Source organism: Formica exsecta, unplaced genomic scaffold, assembly GCF_003651465.1.
Source record: "Formica exsecta isolate Colony F162 unplaced genomic scaffold, ASM365146v1 scaffold599, whole genome shotgun sequence".
NCBI lineage: Eukaryota > Metazoa > Arthropoda > Insecta > Hymenoptera > Formicidae > Formica > Formica exsecta.
This window is the reverse complement of record NW_021853269.1, coordinates 111167-126271: the sequence shown is the minus strand read 5'-3', so window position 1 is coordinate 126271 and position 15105 is coordinate 111167. Positions and strand designations below refer to the sequence as shown.

At 34.4% G+C, this 15105-nt stretch overlaps 4 protein-coding genes and 1 long non-coding RNA gene across 23 annotated transcripts; 3 read left to right on the top strand and 2 right to left on the bottom strand.

Annotated features, from left to right (window-relative positions):
• The first annotated feature begins 498 nt into the window (after positions 1 to 498).
• Positions 499 to 3794, top strand: LOC115242432 (protein-L-isoaspartate(D-aspartate) O-methyltransferase-like). 19 transcript variants are annotated; one of them, XM_029818709.1, is made up of 7 exons: positions 499 to 749; positions 1144 to 1207; positions 1357 to 1468; positions 1569 to 1732; positions 2263 to 2488; positions 2832 to 2923; positions 3050 to 3794. In XM_029818709.1, exons 3-7 carry the CDS (start codon positions 1414 to 1416, stop codon positions 3230 to 3232), a joined length of 720 nt encoding a protein of 239 aa, XP_029674569.1. In that variant the 5' UTR covers positions 499 to 749; positions 1144 to 1207; positions 1357 to 1413; the 3' UTR covers positions 3233 to 3794. The 19 variants fall into 19 exon arrangements, with proteins under 19 accessions (XP_029674569.1, XP_029674570.1, XP_029674571.1 ...); XM_029818714.1 differs by having other exon boundaries at positions 500 to 749; positions 1360 to 1468; positions 1582 to 1732; XM_029818707.1 differs by having other exon boundaries at positions 500 to 749; positions 1360 to 1468.
• On the bottom strand, positions 3706 to 4590 carry LOC115242436. The gene is made up of 2 exons (XR_003885051.1): positions 4460 to 4590; positions 3706 to 4397 (listed from the first exon to the last, which is right to left on the bottom strand). It is a non-coding gene; the product is annotated as an uncharacterized LOC115242436 (long non-coding RNA).
• On the top strand, positions 4395 to 7165 carry LOC115242434 (protein-L-isoaspartate(D-aspartate) O-methyltransferase-like). The gene is made up of 5 exons (XM_029818724.1): positions 4395 to 4737; positions 5111 to 5250; positions 5510 to 5735; positions 5842 to 5927; positions 6001 to 7165. The coding sequence occupies exons 1-5, from the start codon at positions 4677 to 4679 to the stop codon at positions 6175 to 6177; spliced, it is 690 nt and encodes a 229-aa protein (XP_029674584.1). The 5' UTR covers positions 4395 to 4676; the 3' UTR covers positions 6178 to 7165.
• A 528-nt stretch (positions 7166 to 7693) lies between these two features.
• LOC115242431 (equilibrative nucleoside transporter 1) lies at positions 7694 to 11311 on the bottom strand. The gene is made up of 11 exons (XM_029818703.1): positions 10832 to 11311; positions 10406 to 10557; positions 10227 to 10308; positions 9980 to 10152; positions 9531 to 9625; positions 9376 to 9426; positions 9035 to 9267; positions 8412 to 8649; positions 8222 to 8307; positions 7943 to 8142; positions 7694 to 7861 (listed from the first exon to the last, which is right to left on the bottom strand). The coding sequence occupies exons 2-11, from the start codon at positions 10546 to 10548 to the stop codon at positions 7750 to 7752; spliced, it is 1413 nt and encodes a 470-aa protein (XP_029674563.1). The 5' UTR covers positions 10549 to 10557; positions 10832 to 11311; the 3' UTR covers positions 7694 to 7749.
• Positions 11312 to 11439: 128 nt separating this feature from the next.
• LOC115242474 (DNA replication licensing factor MCM4) lies at positions 11440 to 15025 on the top strand. The gene is made up of 8 exons (XM_029818786.1): positions 11440 to 11715; positions 11800 to 12116; positions 12223 to 13115; positions 13237 to 13559; positions 13651 to 13928; positions 14012 to 14412; positions 14513 to 14723; positions 14861 to 15025. Exons 1-8 carry the CDS (start codon positions 11556 to 11558, stop codon positions 14954 to 14956), a joined length of 2679 nt encoding a protein of 892 aa, XP_029674646.1. The 5' UTR covers positions 11440 to 11555; the 3' UTR covers positions 14957 to 15025.
• The last annotated feature ends 80 nt before the right edge of the window (positions 15026 to 15105 follow it).

The following is a 15105-nucleotide window of genomic DNA, read 5'->3' as shown; positions in this document are numbered from 1 at the left end:
TTTTCTCATATCGACTACATATTGGTCGATACTTTTATCTAAAAATAAGCTCCTTCTGAATTTTAATTATATAGATATTTGAATTAAAAATGAAATGTGTTGACTTTTTGGATAATTTGAATTGTTTATAACTTTTGATAAAATTATATTTCTTTTTACTGCGCGCAAGCGATTATAATTTATTTCTGAACGGTTATTAAAAAATGTAATAATCGGACCAATGGTTTTCAAGAAGAGGACACATAAAGATCGAAAGACATATTTCTTACGGGTCTTTCTTTTTAAAGAAAGATTGATCTATCGAGCTCTTTTTAAATTCAAATATTGCGCGTCGTGTTTGATGTTGCATTAGTACCAATCGTAACGCGTTAGAATGAGTTCGGTAATCCTATCCGTAAAGTGAATCGGGACAAAAAGAGCAAAGATTTCTTTGTCCTCATTGGTCAATTAGAAGCTACTCTACCTCACGGATAAAATTTTCGAACGCATTCTTATAACACGACTTATATTGGGTAACGTGTGTGTGACACGGTTTATTCAGATGTAGCCAATTAGATTTTCGGAGCTATTTGAAAAAGATATTTTGAAATCCCTGTCGGACGAAATTCGCGCGGAAAATATTTTTCTATCTATAGCTGACGCGACCAAACTCGCATCCAAAATGCGCAAAATCGATCGACCGCTCGGAATGCCTTATAACAACGACGACGTAAATAGAATTGCAACAGTTATGTAATTGAACTCTCTCGGTAAGTAATCTTTTCTCAAATAGAAACACAACTGAGTATTTATTTCTTTATTTGTCATAGTTTTATCCATCGCAAGCTTTAAATTGACGAAATTGGAAAAGGAGAATTGTTGTTTTTATTTTATTCGATACTTTATCAATGACGTGTAAAATAATACAACTTTACAACTTTTTTTTTTATGAGTTCGAATAAGTTGCCAAGTCATTCGTCTGCTAGCATTTAAATCTGCACATATTGTCAGAAATTCGGGGTCACGTTGCGCGTCACGATAGTCCCTTATCTCGCGAACAAGGAGCAAATCGATAAGCGTATCGCATCAGCTGTTTTATAATCCCCACCAGTAATGCTCCCTTAATTTCACTACTCGCTACCTGTATTCTCACGGCCATGTTAGGCACGGATATACAAGAGGAATGAGGACGTTTCGCAATAAATGAGACTTTATTGAAGTCTTCGAGGTGCGTTTAATTAATCTTTTGTTTTTTTTCATTTTTTCATTGATGTTTGCCTTAAAAAATTGTCACGTAAATTACACGATCGTTAGAAATTGTTCTCGTAAGCCCATTGTCAATCTGTCAGTCGAATCTATATGTTGTTTTATGTTTAGCAGATCTTCTTGGCTACGCTACAAAGCCTGTGGATTGTAAGAGATAGTCCACAAAGCATGGCATGGCACTGCAACGGCACTACAAATCAAGAGATGGTGACAAAGTTGAAAGGTAAATGATCCCTGCGTGATTATCACAAGATTGGCTTAATTTATGCAAACAAGAGTGTTGAGTGTTTCTTTTTGTTGGACACAATCATTTATCTGTATAGCAATTAGGGACAGATTATTCACAGATGCTGGCATATTGGCAACGGATAGGGCAGAAGCTGCAATGCTTACTGTTGACAGAGCAAAATATTGCCATGAATCGGATCCTTACCTTGATCGTCCTAGAAGAATTGGTTACAACGTGACAATCAGTGCACCACATATGGTAAGCATATATTTTAAATTGTATATATTTTAAATTTTACAAGGCCTGATATCTTTTTGTACACAGAAGAAAATTGTACAGATAATTATCTTTTTGATACTTATTACATTAAATAAAAAAAATGTATAAAAATCATATAATTTTTGTAAATATAGGTAATCTAGAGAAAGAGAGATATGATTAAGCTATCTCAATACAATTTTTACAAAGCTTTTTAAATAAAATTTTGATATATAGATTTTTTTGCTTAATACATTTTTTATATTTTTTTTATATTGATGTTTCTGATTATTGTACAAAATATAAATTGATTTTAATACACACATAAAATAAGGATATCAAAGAATACTCTCCTTTTATCTCATCTTTATATTATTTATGTTAAGCTCATATTTGGTTTGAGATAATCAGAGATTTTCCAAGCAACAGTATTGGCATATTACACATAGATAAATGTCATTGAAGATATATACATTCCTCGAGTTGTTTAATCCGCTCGATAAATCACTCGTGTATTATATCTTTTGCAGCATGCATACGCATTGTCAATCCTCTCCGATCAACTCTTTGATGGCGCCAAGGCCCTTGATGTCGGTTCAGGCTCGGGATATCTATCAGCCTGCATGGCGTACATGGTAGGCTCGAACGGACGTGTAATCGGTATCGAGCATATTCCCGAGCTTATAGAGATTTCTACTAGGAACGTGCGCGAAGACAATCCGCATTTTCTCAAGGAAAACCGCATCAAATTCATCGGTAAGCTGCCAGTACTTTGTTAACATTATGCCTCACTGTTATCGACTTCGGAATTCCATTTGACAATCGAAGTTCTTTCCTTTAACGCGTCAATATTACGCCATTCCTTCGTCTCTCGTTTTATTATAGAAATTTGTCGTACAATAAAAAAAGAAAACGTTCAAAAAGTATTACATGTTTGCATAATTCGAATAAAAGATACTCGTGATCCATCCACGTGGAGTAGGTATGTACGTTGCCGTGAAGAGTCAAACGGAACACTGTCCACTGACTATATGGCTTTGCTGTAAAGGTAAAAGATAAAGACTGCCGACTAACAACAGGTCATTATGAATGCGCCTAGTGGGAGACGGCAGATTGGGACACGCTGCTGACGGCCCTTACAACGCTATACACGTTGGAGCAGCGGCCGATACTTTACCGCAAGAGGTAAACGTAAGCAGTATATAAAGTTTATATAGCAGTAGTAAATAAAGCACACAGTATATAGAAAATTTACACGATAATGTACAAAGAAAGGCTATAATCGTGCGACGATGTAAACAGTGCAAATTATTACAGTTGATAAACCAACTAGCTCCCGGAGGTCGACTGATATGCCCAGTCGTGGCTATAGAAGGTTTCCAAAGGTTTCAAGATCTGCTGCAGGTGGACAAGAATACAGACGGCACGATCACGAAGAAGAAACTGATGCAAGTCTCTTATGTTCCTCTAACAGATCCTACTACTCAATTACGTAATTAGAGTTTTTAGAATGAGGTCTCTTCACAGCGAACGCGTAACTCGAGCAAGCAATTAAACAATCCGTCAATCAACGATAATCGGAATTTGTATTTATGAACCAATTCTTTTCATGCATGCATAAACATGAAACATGCTTCCTTTTCGAGAGATTAGGAATATAATAAATTATATTTTACATATGTGTATTCCCCTCCCCTATTAATTTCTTTATATAATCCACTTAAGTTAACATTTTGCGAATTGCAGTCACGAATATATTTATTGATTATTTATGTTTAATGCAATTCGCGCGCGATTATCATATTCTGTAGTCATAAAAGTCTAAATTTGTTGCAGCATGGAGATTCATGCTATTTTATTTTTGTAGATAATATATATTAAATATTCCAATTCTTATGCACGCAAAGGGTTGTAACGAATTAATAATAAAAAGATAAATCTTTATATATAATGAGAGATAAAATACCATTTTATATATACTATTGTATATTTTGTTTCTAACTCTTGCTCACATGTATTGTACGATATCGAATCCGAAATATATTTTTATGTTCAACAATTATATAACATAATTTACATAAATAAGTGTTGTACAAGGAAAAGCTAAAAGTTGTGTAAAAGCTCGTAAAGATAGCTTATCAAACAATTGTGATTTATGCAAATAAGTATTGTATGATTCTAGGAAAAGCTAAATTAACACAAAAATATAGCTTATCAAACAATCTTCATTTAAAACTTTAAACTTTATTAGAACAATAAAAGTATACGGATGTTTGATCGTATATATGTATGTAGGTATAATACATATATCTGAAGAAAACAGCACAAATTATTCATAATCGAAATGATGGAGCATCATTTGGATATCGAGCGAAATTCGCGAGGGATCGATCAAACATGCATGCAGCATCCGCCAATCGGAAATTGTTACCCAATCGCATCGTCGGTTGCTTTCTACGCGTTATAGATCCGCGGCAATCTACGACGTTTCAACATCTATTTTGAAAAACGACGTGCGCAACGAGTTCGCGCGATTGCTCAATATTCCCCGACAATCTCGTAATCCACGTCGATCCGGTCGAATCATCGCGAGACTGTCGGTGAAGCGATACAAAGCGATACTCTGTCACATCGTGTCCTAAATCCTACAGTTAATTCGAATCAACTGAAATAAAAGAGCAGATTAGAATAAGCTCGGTCGGCGAATATGTTTTAAGGAAATCGAACCATTTATCGAGAGCTAGCGGATAGCTAGGTGCGTATCGAATATTCAAAAATAACTTCGGGGGTGCGATTGACCGGATAATAGATCGCCGGTTTGGAGTGTTTGTTTTGACCCAACAAGCCGGTCGCCGCCACGCTTCTCTCCAAAATTCGAACCCGCGTCGTCGAGTATTCCTGCTCGACGCTCGCGATCTTCTCCTCTGTCGTGCTCGCATGCAATATGGCTATGTACGGACGTTATCACGGTAGGAACAATGAAGAGCTCGTCCAACATCTCAGGCGTAAGTGGTGCGACTGTTATGCAATGTTATGTCACATCGTCCCACACGCCGATGTTACACCGCTGCTCGCTTTGACGTCAAAGTTTTTTTTTTGTCAATTTAGGATTAGACGTCAGTTTATTCCATGAAAAAAAGAAATATTTACAATCTACTCTATATTTGAATCTAAGCCACTCAAATTTTAATTGAAAGACTAAATACATTAAAATGAATAATTAATCCTCTTTATGTTTTAATCTAGAATAATTTAAAGTTCGGTTGTGATAAGTCGAAAATATATGGATACTTAAATTTCATAAAATTCTGCTTACATCAGTTTACACATCCTTGCAAAACATTGTTATATATCGTAATTAATCAAAATTATTTTTAGGATCCAGAGTGATTAAATCTGATAGAGTGTTTGAGGCAATGAATTCTGTGGACAGAGGAAAATATACTCATCCTAACCATGCTTATATAGATGCTCCACAAGGGATAGGTTACGGCGTCACCATTAGTGCTCCCCATATGGTATAATCATTTAATTTAATTTTTATTTTTTTTTTCATTACACATAAAGATGTCAATAAATTATAATATATGTATATTTAATACATATTGATCAAAAGATTATAAGATCGAATGTGATATGTAAAAAAATTTTATTTAAAAATGAAGTATCACTCAGCGACTCTTGATAATAGTAAATAAATGAATATACACACACATACAAGTGAAAAAAACGATAGAAATAAAATTACAATTTGGAAGACAAATGGAAATTCTTTAGCATGCGTATGCCCTGGAATTGCTTGAAGAGAAACTGCGTAATGGTGGAAAGGCATTAGATGTTGGTTCTGGTTCAGGATACTTGACAGCATGTATGGCCATTATGTTAGGAACACATGGATTAGCTGTTGGAATCGACCATATTCCAGAGCTTCGAACAATGGCTGAAGAAAATATTCGACACGACAATCCAGAACTTTTGCGCGAAGGACGTGTGGAATTAGTTGGTAAATAAAATTCTATTTTTAAACAATTATATACATTGCTTGTTACAAATCTACTTGTCTTTTTTTCATATAATAAAATTATTTAATTGTGATTGTAATTGTTTAGTCGGTGATGGGAGATTGGGATATCCTGATCGTGCACCATATAACGCTATTCATGTGGGAGCAGCCGCTAAAGAACTGCCGCAAGCGGTAAGTGAAATGCTCAAATTGTTCTCGGATGTGCTGGGATAAATATTAGAGAGAAATATCTTGCGATTTATAGTTGATAGATCAATTAGCACCTGGTGGACGTTTAGTAGTGCCAATGGGCCCCGAGAACTCGGATCAAACCTTAGTGCAAATCGATAAGACTATGGATGGCAAAATCAAGCAGCGGCCACTAATAGGAGTGATGTTCGTCCCACTCACCGATAGGGAACGACAATATCGTCGATCATGAGATACGTGTCTGCTCCAATAAGTGAGCGCCACTTTATTATTTATAATTACAAGTATTATTTTATTATTCTAACATTGTACACAACTTTACTCACGTAAAACGTGTTAGAGAAGCAATTTAACTGCATCAAATACATAATTTTGTTAAAAATTTTTATAAATATTAATCAAAATCTAGCATTAGAAAATATTTCTGTATCTTTGAGATTACCAACATTTAGAATTAAGTTTTTATTTTTTTGGTATCATATTTTATTAAATGTATTAATTTTTTTAATAAGAGAACAACTAGATATTGTTGTAATTTTTGCTTGCAGAAAATTTTGCTTTGTATCTAAATATGCAATAATGTCGATTAGTGATATTATCTAGTCTTTAGATATTACATAAATATAATATATATATGAATAGTAACCGTCAGGAAAAAGAACTAGATTTAAACTAATGGCTATGATATTTAAATTATAATGTTAATATAAACTTATAATTTGCAGTTGTGTTTAATAATAATATTATTATAATAATATAATAGTTGTATTTAATAATGATAAACATAAAACTTTAATTTACATGATATAAATAAGACACAAGAGATTCTTTTCGCTTTAAGCCAAAATCTAAAGTATAATTTTCTATTTGACTTTTTGTATTATTTATTTGCTCGATAATAAATTTTTATGTTAAGTTTCTTCAAGATCCCATTTTACAAATTAAATGAAAAGAGAATTATATACAATTAAGCAGTTTATTTATTAACGATATGTATAAAATTGTTTACATTTTTCTGTATAATAAGACTTTTATAAATAATATATATAATATATAGTATATTATTTATTTTCTATGGTTTAATTGATCTGTATTTATGATCTGTGTATCCTCTCCAATTATTGATCTGTATTTCTTAAAGTTATAAATATAGATGCAGTATTTAAAAATAAATATATGTATTTCAAAAAATATACATTTAAAATATACAATGACTAGAATCAGAAATACTTTATATATTTTCATGTTATATATACATATTACATAAATATTTTTATAATCATATTTCATCCTAGATAATAAATATGTTACAAATTATATAAATTGCACGACACTAGTAATACGAAGTTTTCTCAATTATTACATCATTCTATACGTGTGTATCTGTACGTATGTGTATGTGTAAAATATGTATTATACGCACACACACATATATATATATATAATATAGTCAAATAGAATATGAGTGATTGTGTCATACAACTATAACAAGTTAATAATTAATCATAAAAAAATTATGTTTATATACAGAGATCCGTTCGAGTTTTTAGTAAAATCGTCGAGAGCAAGAATTTTTGTCCGCAGAAAGATGAAAAATTCTCGTAAATCATCAACGGTTTGAGAAAATGGTAATCGAAAATACAGCTGAACAGATATATTTTACATTATTATATTAATATTATTATATTTAAAAGTTCGAGATTTAAACATTTCGCTTTATGATCCTATATGATTTGGAATGTACGAAATGGGCAGTGAAATCAAGTATTTTATTTACATCCGTCTTCAGTTACATAATTAAACATTAAAGAGCCTTTACCATATACAAGCTAAGCGCTGCACCAGATGCTAATCCTATACCCAAAAAAGCTCCCATCATTGCAGATGCAACTTCTTTTTCTTGGCTGTCCACAACTCTGTGTGAAGTTGATATATAAGATAATAGCATAAAATATATTATACATAATCAAAACATTTTTATAGTTGATGGTACTTACATGGGCACGAGAATAAATGTTAAATTACAGAGATAACCGTTAGTTATGGCGAACACGATAGTTATCAAAATGTAATATATATCATTGTGAATATAAACAGGCAGGTGATGTCTCGGTTGCGCATTACAAAACATAAGTACAGGTATAAAAACACTTCTAGCAACGCTCATAAACATCACGAGCCATGGATTACCTTTCGGCTGGAATGACAAAACAACTGATAGAAATATCTTGCATAAAAGCAATGCAAATTTTGCAAATTAAAACACAAATTCTCACCCATTGAAAAATACCGGATAATACTCTTCCAGCATAATCGCCTGTACTAAAGATGAGATACGTCACCACAGGTACAAAATATATGTCTAAAAGAATCATTTCAGATTTTTCATTCGTAAATTTATTTGTTTCAAATCGCGCGGGATGTGGAATATTATATTGAAACATATTTGCAGAAGTCTCTGCTTACCATTCCACGCATGGCCTTTCCCCTTGTATTGACTCTCCACTAATACAGTAATCGCCGGATATACGGCCAGCGATATGAAAAATACAAGAAATATGCTAACGCCGTAATGCCAGATCCTTTTTATAATCCGCGTGTAGGACACATTTGAATCTGCTGAGAAGCTAACTTCTCCATTTATCGAGTAATCGGATTTCGAACGATCAGGTACCATTTCTATCATTTGATGCTTGAAAAATGGCTAAAAAGAAAAATAGAGAATTGTTTTTATTAGAGCAATGACTCTTAAGCTGGACTTCGCGAATCCGATTGATAGAGTTTAAAAAATTTCTACAAAGTTGATAAAGCTTGAGAGTTCCTCGAGTGAATCATACATAATTTAATTCTATTTCTCGACAAATAAATTGTGCAGTAATACAATATGCTGCTGTGACACATATAATGCCTTTTATCATTTTATCATAAGTAACTTAGCATACATTATAGAACACCTGTGTCGCGATGCATCATCTCGGTATAAATACAATGACTATTAGTGATGATCTCATTTTGCATATGACAATGGCTAATAGGATTGAAAACTCGATGGCAAGTTAATCCCGGTATGTTTGATAAAATTAACTTACCGCTCTCTCCAAAACGATATAAGCGATCAATGATAACAAGAGCACGATATCGCCGATAATGAAATATACCAAGCCGGAAAGTGCCGGACTGGCGCCTATCCACAAAGAGCAAACTTCCGCTAGGGCTGTAAATATTCCACCGAGGGCTTGTCCGCCGGACATAGCAGTTATATATTTCGGCGAAAATTTACCCACTATACCCATTAGACTCCCTCCAAAAATGGCACTTGCAGCTGGAATTTTATATTATTAAGTAACAATATATTCTCATGACAAAACTACAATCACTGGAATTATTACATTTTTGTTACAAATTTAATTATTTGAAGACACATACACACCATTTACGAGTGCAACTGTCAGCAAAGTAACAATTAGGAATGGATTTTGCCCTAAAAATGTGAAGTTTTATTTTGTTTTTAAAGTATGATAAAAGTAGTTCTAATTATTACAAGATATAATGGATATAAAGATAAAATAAACTGTGATCACTTACATTTGTCAGTGTCCATTTCAACAAATGTAGTTGTTATGATAAAAAGCAGCAATATTGTACATTGAGAACCCACCATCCTTACAGTTAGAGAGATTCTGGGTATTTAAAGATTTTGATTATTAAACATTATGTATACTTTCTAATATGGTTCCAAGTTACTTATAATTTTTCTAACTTTTCTATACAATACATTAATACAAATAAATTGCAACAAGATAATTAGTTATGTAATGATAGAAATTTTATTATAATTATATTTTACATGTTTGTAATTTTTTGTATGCAATTTCTTTCAATTTTTCCCAACTGATTTCAATTTCAATAGTGCTTTTAAGTCCAAAAAAATAATCAAGAATAAATCTTAACTTTAAATCATTCTGTATAGATAAATATTGCACACCGATATACTTTTTATAACAATTATTTTATACTAATGACTTTTCACCCACCTCTTGCTAATAAATGCGTTTATTATTAAAAAAAGAGTACTTGGCAACGCACTGGCGACACTTAAATAAGATGTAAAACTAGCTTGAAGATCCGTCTTTTGCTCAAATAATTCTGCATATGTATGAGTAAGGTTTGTCACATTATGAATTTCTCTGAATTTATACATCCAGTACTGGAAGAAAGAACATTATATAGCCAACAATATTCCAGACATAATTATGAAAAAAATAAAACTTAGTCTCTTACATCATCAGCAGTAATAAAAAAACTCCATGGGATTAATGTATTTATTCCAAGTAAGTAAAATACAATATATGCAAAATTATACCTAAAATATGGAAAAAGAAAAATTATAGATACATATGTAAATAGACTTTAACAATAGATAATTTTTAAATTAAATCTTAAGGTTGTAAAAAACATACTTGTCATGTGGCTCGTATGGCTTTAAAAATGGTTTCTCATCAGGGATTGCAATATTAGAATCATCTACCTCAGTCTCTAAATCATCCTCGAATTCGCTATCAGATGCACCTCCTAATAAAGGTCTTCTATTGATGGAATACATGACTTTTTCCTGATAGATAACAAATTATACAATGCTTCATAAAGGAATTTAGAACAAGAAAATGCATGCAGTTTCTTTGCATCGCTTTGCAATATAAATCAGTGCACATTATGAACATGCAGTGCATAATAATATATGACAAATAAATGTAACAGTTTTTAAACATTATAAATGTACATCAATATTTTATTATCGATGAAATTTTATTGTTCACGAATTTACAAATGGACAAAGCGTTCTTCAAACTAAACAATCATATGTTGTTACAGGAAGCAGTACTTACGGAATTTGTAACAAAGGTGCTTTACGCGAAGAATAGACGTCGTGGTTCAAGTGCGAAGAAACTTATAAAGAATCACGTACGATCGTCGAAAGCAACTGATACATCTCAGACGAGATCACGAATGAGTCTGGAACACATGAGGGACCATGTTTCGAGAGTGAAAAATTCGGGTAGAAAAATTTAATTATTATGTAGCATCATCCGCTTTATCTGATTACGTTTGTGAGTCGTGTCTAGCCAATCGCTCGTGGCGTCTACGAACAATTGACATTTTTCGACTACATTATTGGACTGCATCACACGTTGTGTATACCATACCACTCCGCCTACCACCGCCTACTACAATGGTACGCGTACGCTTTGACACGGATTGACACGAGATTTGTTCTTTTTAAAAGAACTTCTTGCACTCTTCTTGTTTTTCCTCTCTTTCTCTTCAACTTGTAAATATATATCTATCTCATTTTATTCCGTTCCAGTTCAGAAAAGCAAACCTATTCGTGACACGCGCGCGCGCGTCGATCAGCTGATTGGTGGATACACGAATGAGGTATAGAAAATATAGCCAATATAGAAAAACTCACATCTGCTTACACTAGCGTCCTCTTGATGAATTTAGTCTTGCAATTGCGCGGGAAATTGAGCGGCAAGCATACAGGTTACCCGCGTCTGGAATATACTTTGGAATAAGAGTATAAAATTGTCGCACGCAATCTTGTCAACTATGTCGAGTCCTATGAGACCGCCGAGGACCCCTGTTCCACAGGATGATGACGGTTCGACGAACGGCACGCCGAGGCGGCAGCCTCGGACTCCGACCTCTGTCAGAGCTCCTTCGGTTGCTGGTACACCTAGCACTATTGGTTCCGCGTCTACGAGACAAGGTTAAAGAATACTTTTTAATGGAATGTCTTCATTGAAAAAGAGGTGTATATAAACTACAATATTTGTTTTGCATCATTACATAGGTACGCCTCAGAGGAGACCAGGCAATAATCCGGTAGACACTCCGTTACGATGGGGCAGCCGTCACGCACAGGAGACCATTGCGCCATCATCAGAGGGTCTTTCCTCTGTGCCATTGTCTTCTCCGAATCGATTGGTACAAACAAGCCCTCTTGCTGCGGGTATGAGCGAAGTAGAGTTATCTTCTCCTTTGAATTATGGAACACCTAGTTCTTTGGCATCGGTTCGCACTCCTCGCAGTGGTATCAGGGGTACACCAGTGCGACAGAGGCCAGATGTTCAGTCTGACAGACGTATGCGACAAGTTAATTTGGCTGAAGTAAGTTAAAAAATCATGTAGCGATATTATTAATTACATTATTAACGTACATTAATATATAGATATTATTAATTACATTATTAACGTAATTAAATTTTATTGACAGATACCAGAAGAACCCAATGTTCAAAGAACATCAGAAACTGAAAATGGTCCGCAGTTAGTTATCTGGGGTACAAATGTTGTAGTAGATCAGTGTAAAGAACAATTTAAACGATTTATTTTACGATTTATCGATCCGGAAGCAGAAAATGATGAATTGCCTGAGAACATGAATCTATCAGATCCACTTTACTTGCAAAAGCTCGAAGAGATACATACACTCGAAGAACCTTACTTGAATATAAACTGCGCTCATCTCGAGGCATTCGACGAACAGCTTTACAATCGATTGATATGCTATCCACAGGAAGTGATACCAGCTTTCGACATGACTGCGAATGAAATGTTCTTCGAGAGATACCCTGCGGCGGTATTGGAGCATCAAATTCAAGTACGGCCCTATAATGCTACCAGAACCAAAAGCATGCGTCTCCTGAATCCTGAAGACATAGATCAATTGATCACGGTCACTGGTATGGTTATTAGAACATCGAACATCATGCCGGAAATGCGAGAGGCGTTCTTCAAGTGTATTGTGTGCTCTTTCACGGCGACCGTGGAAATCGACAGAGGTCACATAACCGAGCCCACAGTGTGCACACATTGTAACAACAATTACTGCTTCAATTTGATACACAATCGCAGTCATTTCTCCGACAAGCAAATGATCAAGCTGCAAGAATCGCCGGACGATATGCCAGCTGGTCAAACCCCTCATACAGTGGTGCTTTTCGCACATAATAATTTAGTTGACGCTGTCTCACCAGGTGATAGAGTTTCCGTCACCGGTATATATCGCGCGTTACCGATACGCGTTAATCCGCGACAGTCCAATGTACGCGCTATCTACAGAACACACGTTGACGTTGTCCACTTCAGAAAACAAGATTCGAAGCGGTAAGATACATCTCAGATTTGCACTTTTTAGTTGTATTTTATTAAATTGTATATATTATAGTTTAGTACTAATTATGTATAAAGTATGTATGTTAATTTTGATTATTTGTTACACATATAGACTGTATGAGCAAGAGGAGGGCAAGGATCACGCATTTCCACCGGAGAGAGTGGAATTATTAAAACTCTTGTCACAAAAGGAAGACGTGTATGAACGATTGGCACGGCACATTGCTCCCAGCATTTACGAAAACGAAGATGTAAAGAAGGGAATATTGTTGCAATTATTCGGCGGGACAAAGAAAGAACAAAGTAAATCGAGTAAGAAATATTTTCGGTCTGAAATAAATATACTTCTGTGTGGAGATCCAGGTACGAGTAAATCGCAGCTGTTACAATTCGTCTTCAATCTGGTACCGCGCTCGCAGTATAGCAGCGGAAAAGGTATAAATATACTTATTGATAGCGATAACGTCACATTTAATTTAGTATTTGTTTCCGTATATTTCATGCTTGTAATCTTTTTTTTTTTCAGGTTCCAGCGCTGTCGGCTTAACTGCGTTTGTAACGAAAGATCCTGAAAGTCGCCAATTAGTACTGCAAACCGGCGCCTTAGTTCTCGCCGATAACGGTATCTGTTGTATTGACGAGTTCGATAAAATGAACGATAGCACGCGCTCGGTGCTGCACGAAGTTATGGAGCAACAAACAATGAGTATTGCGAAAGCGGGTATTATTTGCCAATTGAATGCGAGAACGAGTATTTTGGCAGCAGCCAATCCTTGCGAGTCGCAATGGAATAAAAATAAAACAGTAAATATCCATTGAATGATAATCGATATTGAATATCAATATGATATTATCGAATTGTTACAAATCTTTACGTTTGTTTTTAGGTGATAGAAAATGTTATGTTACCGCATACACTAATGTCACGTTTCGATTTAATTTTTCTCATGCTGGATCCTCAGGACGAGATATTTGACAGAAAACTTGCCAGACATTTGGTATCACTATATTATAAATCTGATCTAGAGGAAGAGGATGACATTGTGGACATGAGCATTCTACGTGATTACATAGCTTATGCCAAGGAACACGTTCATCCTGTTCTCAATGAGGAAAGCCAACAGAGGCTGATTCAGGCTTACGTCGATATGCGTAGAGTAGGAAGCGGTCACGGACAAATTACAGCCTATCCGAGGCAATTGGAGTCGCTGATAAGACTCGCTGAGGCACACGCTAAGATGCGATTTAACAATGTAGTGGAGATTGTGGACGTTGAGGAAGCTTGGAGGTGAGAGTAGAGAAAACGTGGCTAAATATGATAATACCTAGATAACACAATACTTTTGTTTTTAATGATGCAACTTATTGTAACATTTGTATATCGTCAGATTACATCGAGAAGCGTTGAAGCAATCGGCTATTGACCCACTAAGTGGCAAAATCGATATTAGTATTTTAACGACCGGTATGTCATTAGCTGCGAGAAAACGTAGGCAGGAACTGGTGGAGGCGCTGAAGAAGCTCATTAAAGGCAAAGATAAGACACCGACGCTAAACTATCAGAAAATTTTCACGGAATTGAAAGAATCATCCAGTATGGTGAGTTTATTCATTATACATGTACCTTATTTCTGCATTTATTTTCATCTATTTTTTTTTGTATATTATTTTACTTTATTTCTAATACGCATTTATCCAGAGAAAGCATGCTTGATTAATCCTATGTTTCTTTTTAGTTGGTGACGCGTGAAATGTTTGAAGATACTCTGAAAGATTTGCAAGATAACGGTATTGTAATTGTAACTGGCAAAAATACTATTCGTGTTTGTTAAACTTATTTACAATTTTTGTATCGCTTTGCTTAGGATATTTCTGGACGATTAATAGAGATATGCATATAATTTATTCATTGGTATATTCTATAAAAATTTGCTAAATATTTTTATATATGAAAGAGATTATTGCAAAAATTTATTTTATA

Coding starts and splice junctions, on each gene's coding strand:
- LOC115242431 (XM_029818703.1), bottom strand. CDS start 10,548: ATGTATTCCATCAATAGAAGACCTTTATTAGGAGGTGCATCTGATAGC. Junction 9,626..9,979: donor AACGCATTTATTAGCAAGAG/GTGGGTGAAAAG, acceptor TTAAATACCCAG/AATCTCTCTAACTGTAAGGA. Junction 8,650..9,034: donor ATATCGTTTTGGAGAGAGCG/GTAAGTTAATTT, acceptor TTTTCTTTTTAG/CCATTTTTCAAGCATCAAAT.
- LOC115242432 (XM_029818710.1), top strand. CDS start 1,414: ATGGCATGGCACTGCAACGGCACTACAAATCAAGAGATGGTGACAAAG. Junction 1,733..2,262: donor CAATCAGTGCACCACATATG/GTAAGCATATAT, acceptor TATCTTTTGCAG/CATGCATACGCATTGTCAAT. Junction 2,924..3,049: donor CTTTACCGCAAGAGGTAAAC/GTAAGCAGTATA, acceptor AAATTATTACAG/TTGATAAACCAACTAGCTCC.
- LOC115242474 (XM_029818786.1), top strand. CDS start 11,556: ATGTCGAGTCCTATGAGACCGCCGAGGACCCCTGTTCCACAGGATGAT. Junction 13,929..14,011: donor AATGGAATAAAAATAAAACA/GTAAATATCCAT, acceptor GTTTGTTTTTAG/GTGATAGAAAATGTTATGTT. Junction 14,413..14,512: donor GACGTTGAGGAAGCTTGGAG/GTGAGAGTAGAG, acceptor GTATATCGTCAG/ATTACATCGAGAAGCGTTGA.
- LOC115242434 (XM_029818724.1), top strand. CDS start 4,677: ATGGCTATGTACGGACGTTATCACGGTAGGAACAATGAAGAGCTCGTC. Junction 4,738..5,110: donor GCTCGTCCAACATCTCAGGC/GTAAGTGGTGCG, acceptor AATTATTTTTAG/GATCCAGAGTGATTAAATCT. Junction 5,928..6,000: donor CTAAAGAACTGCCGCAAGCG/GTAAGTGAAATG, acceptor TGCGATTTATAG/TTGATAGATCAATTAGCACC.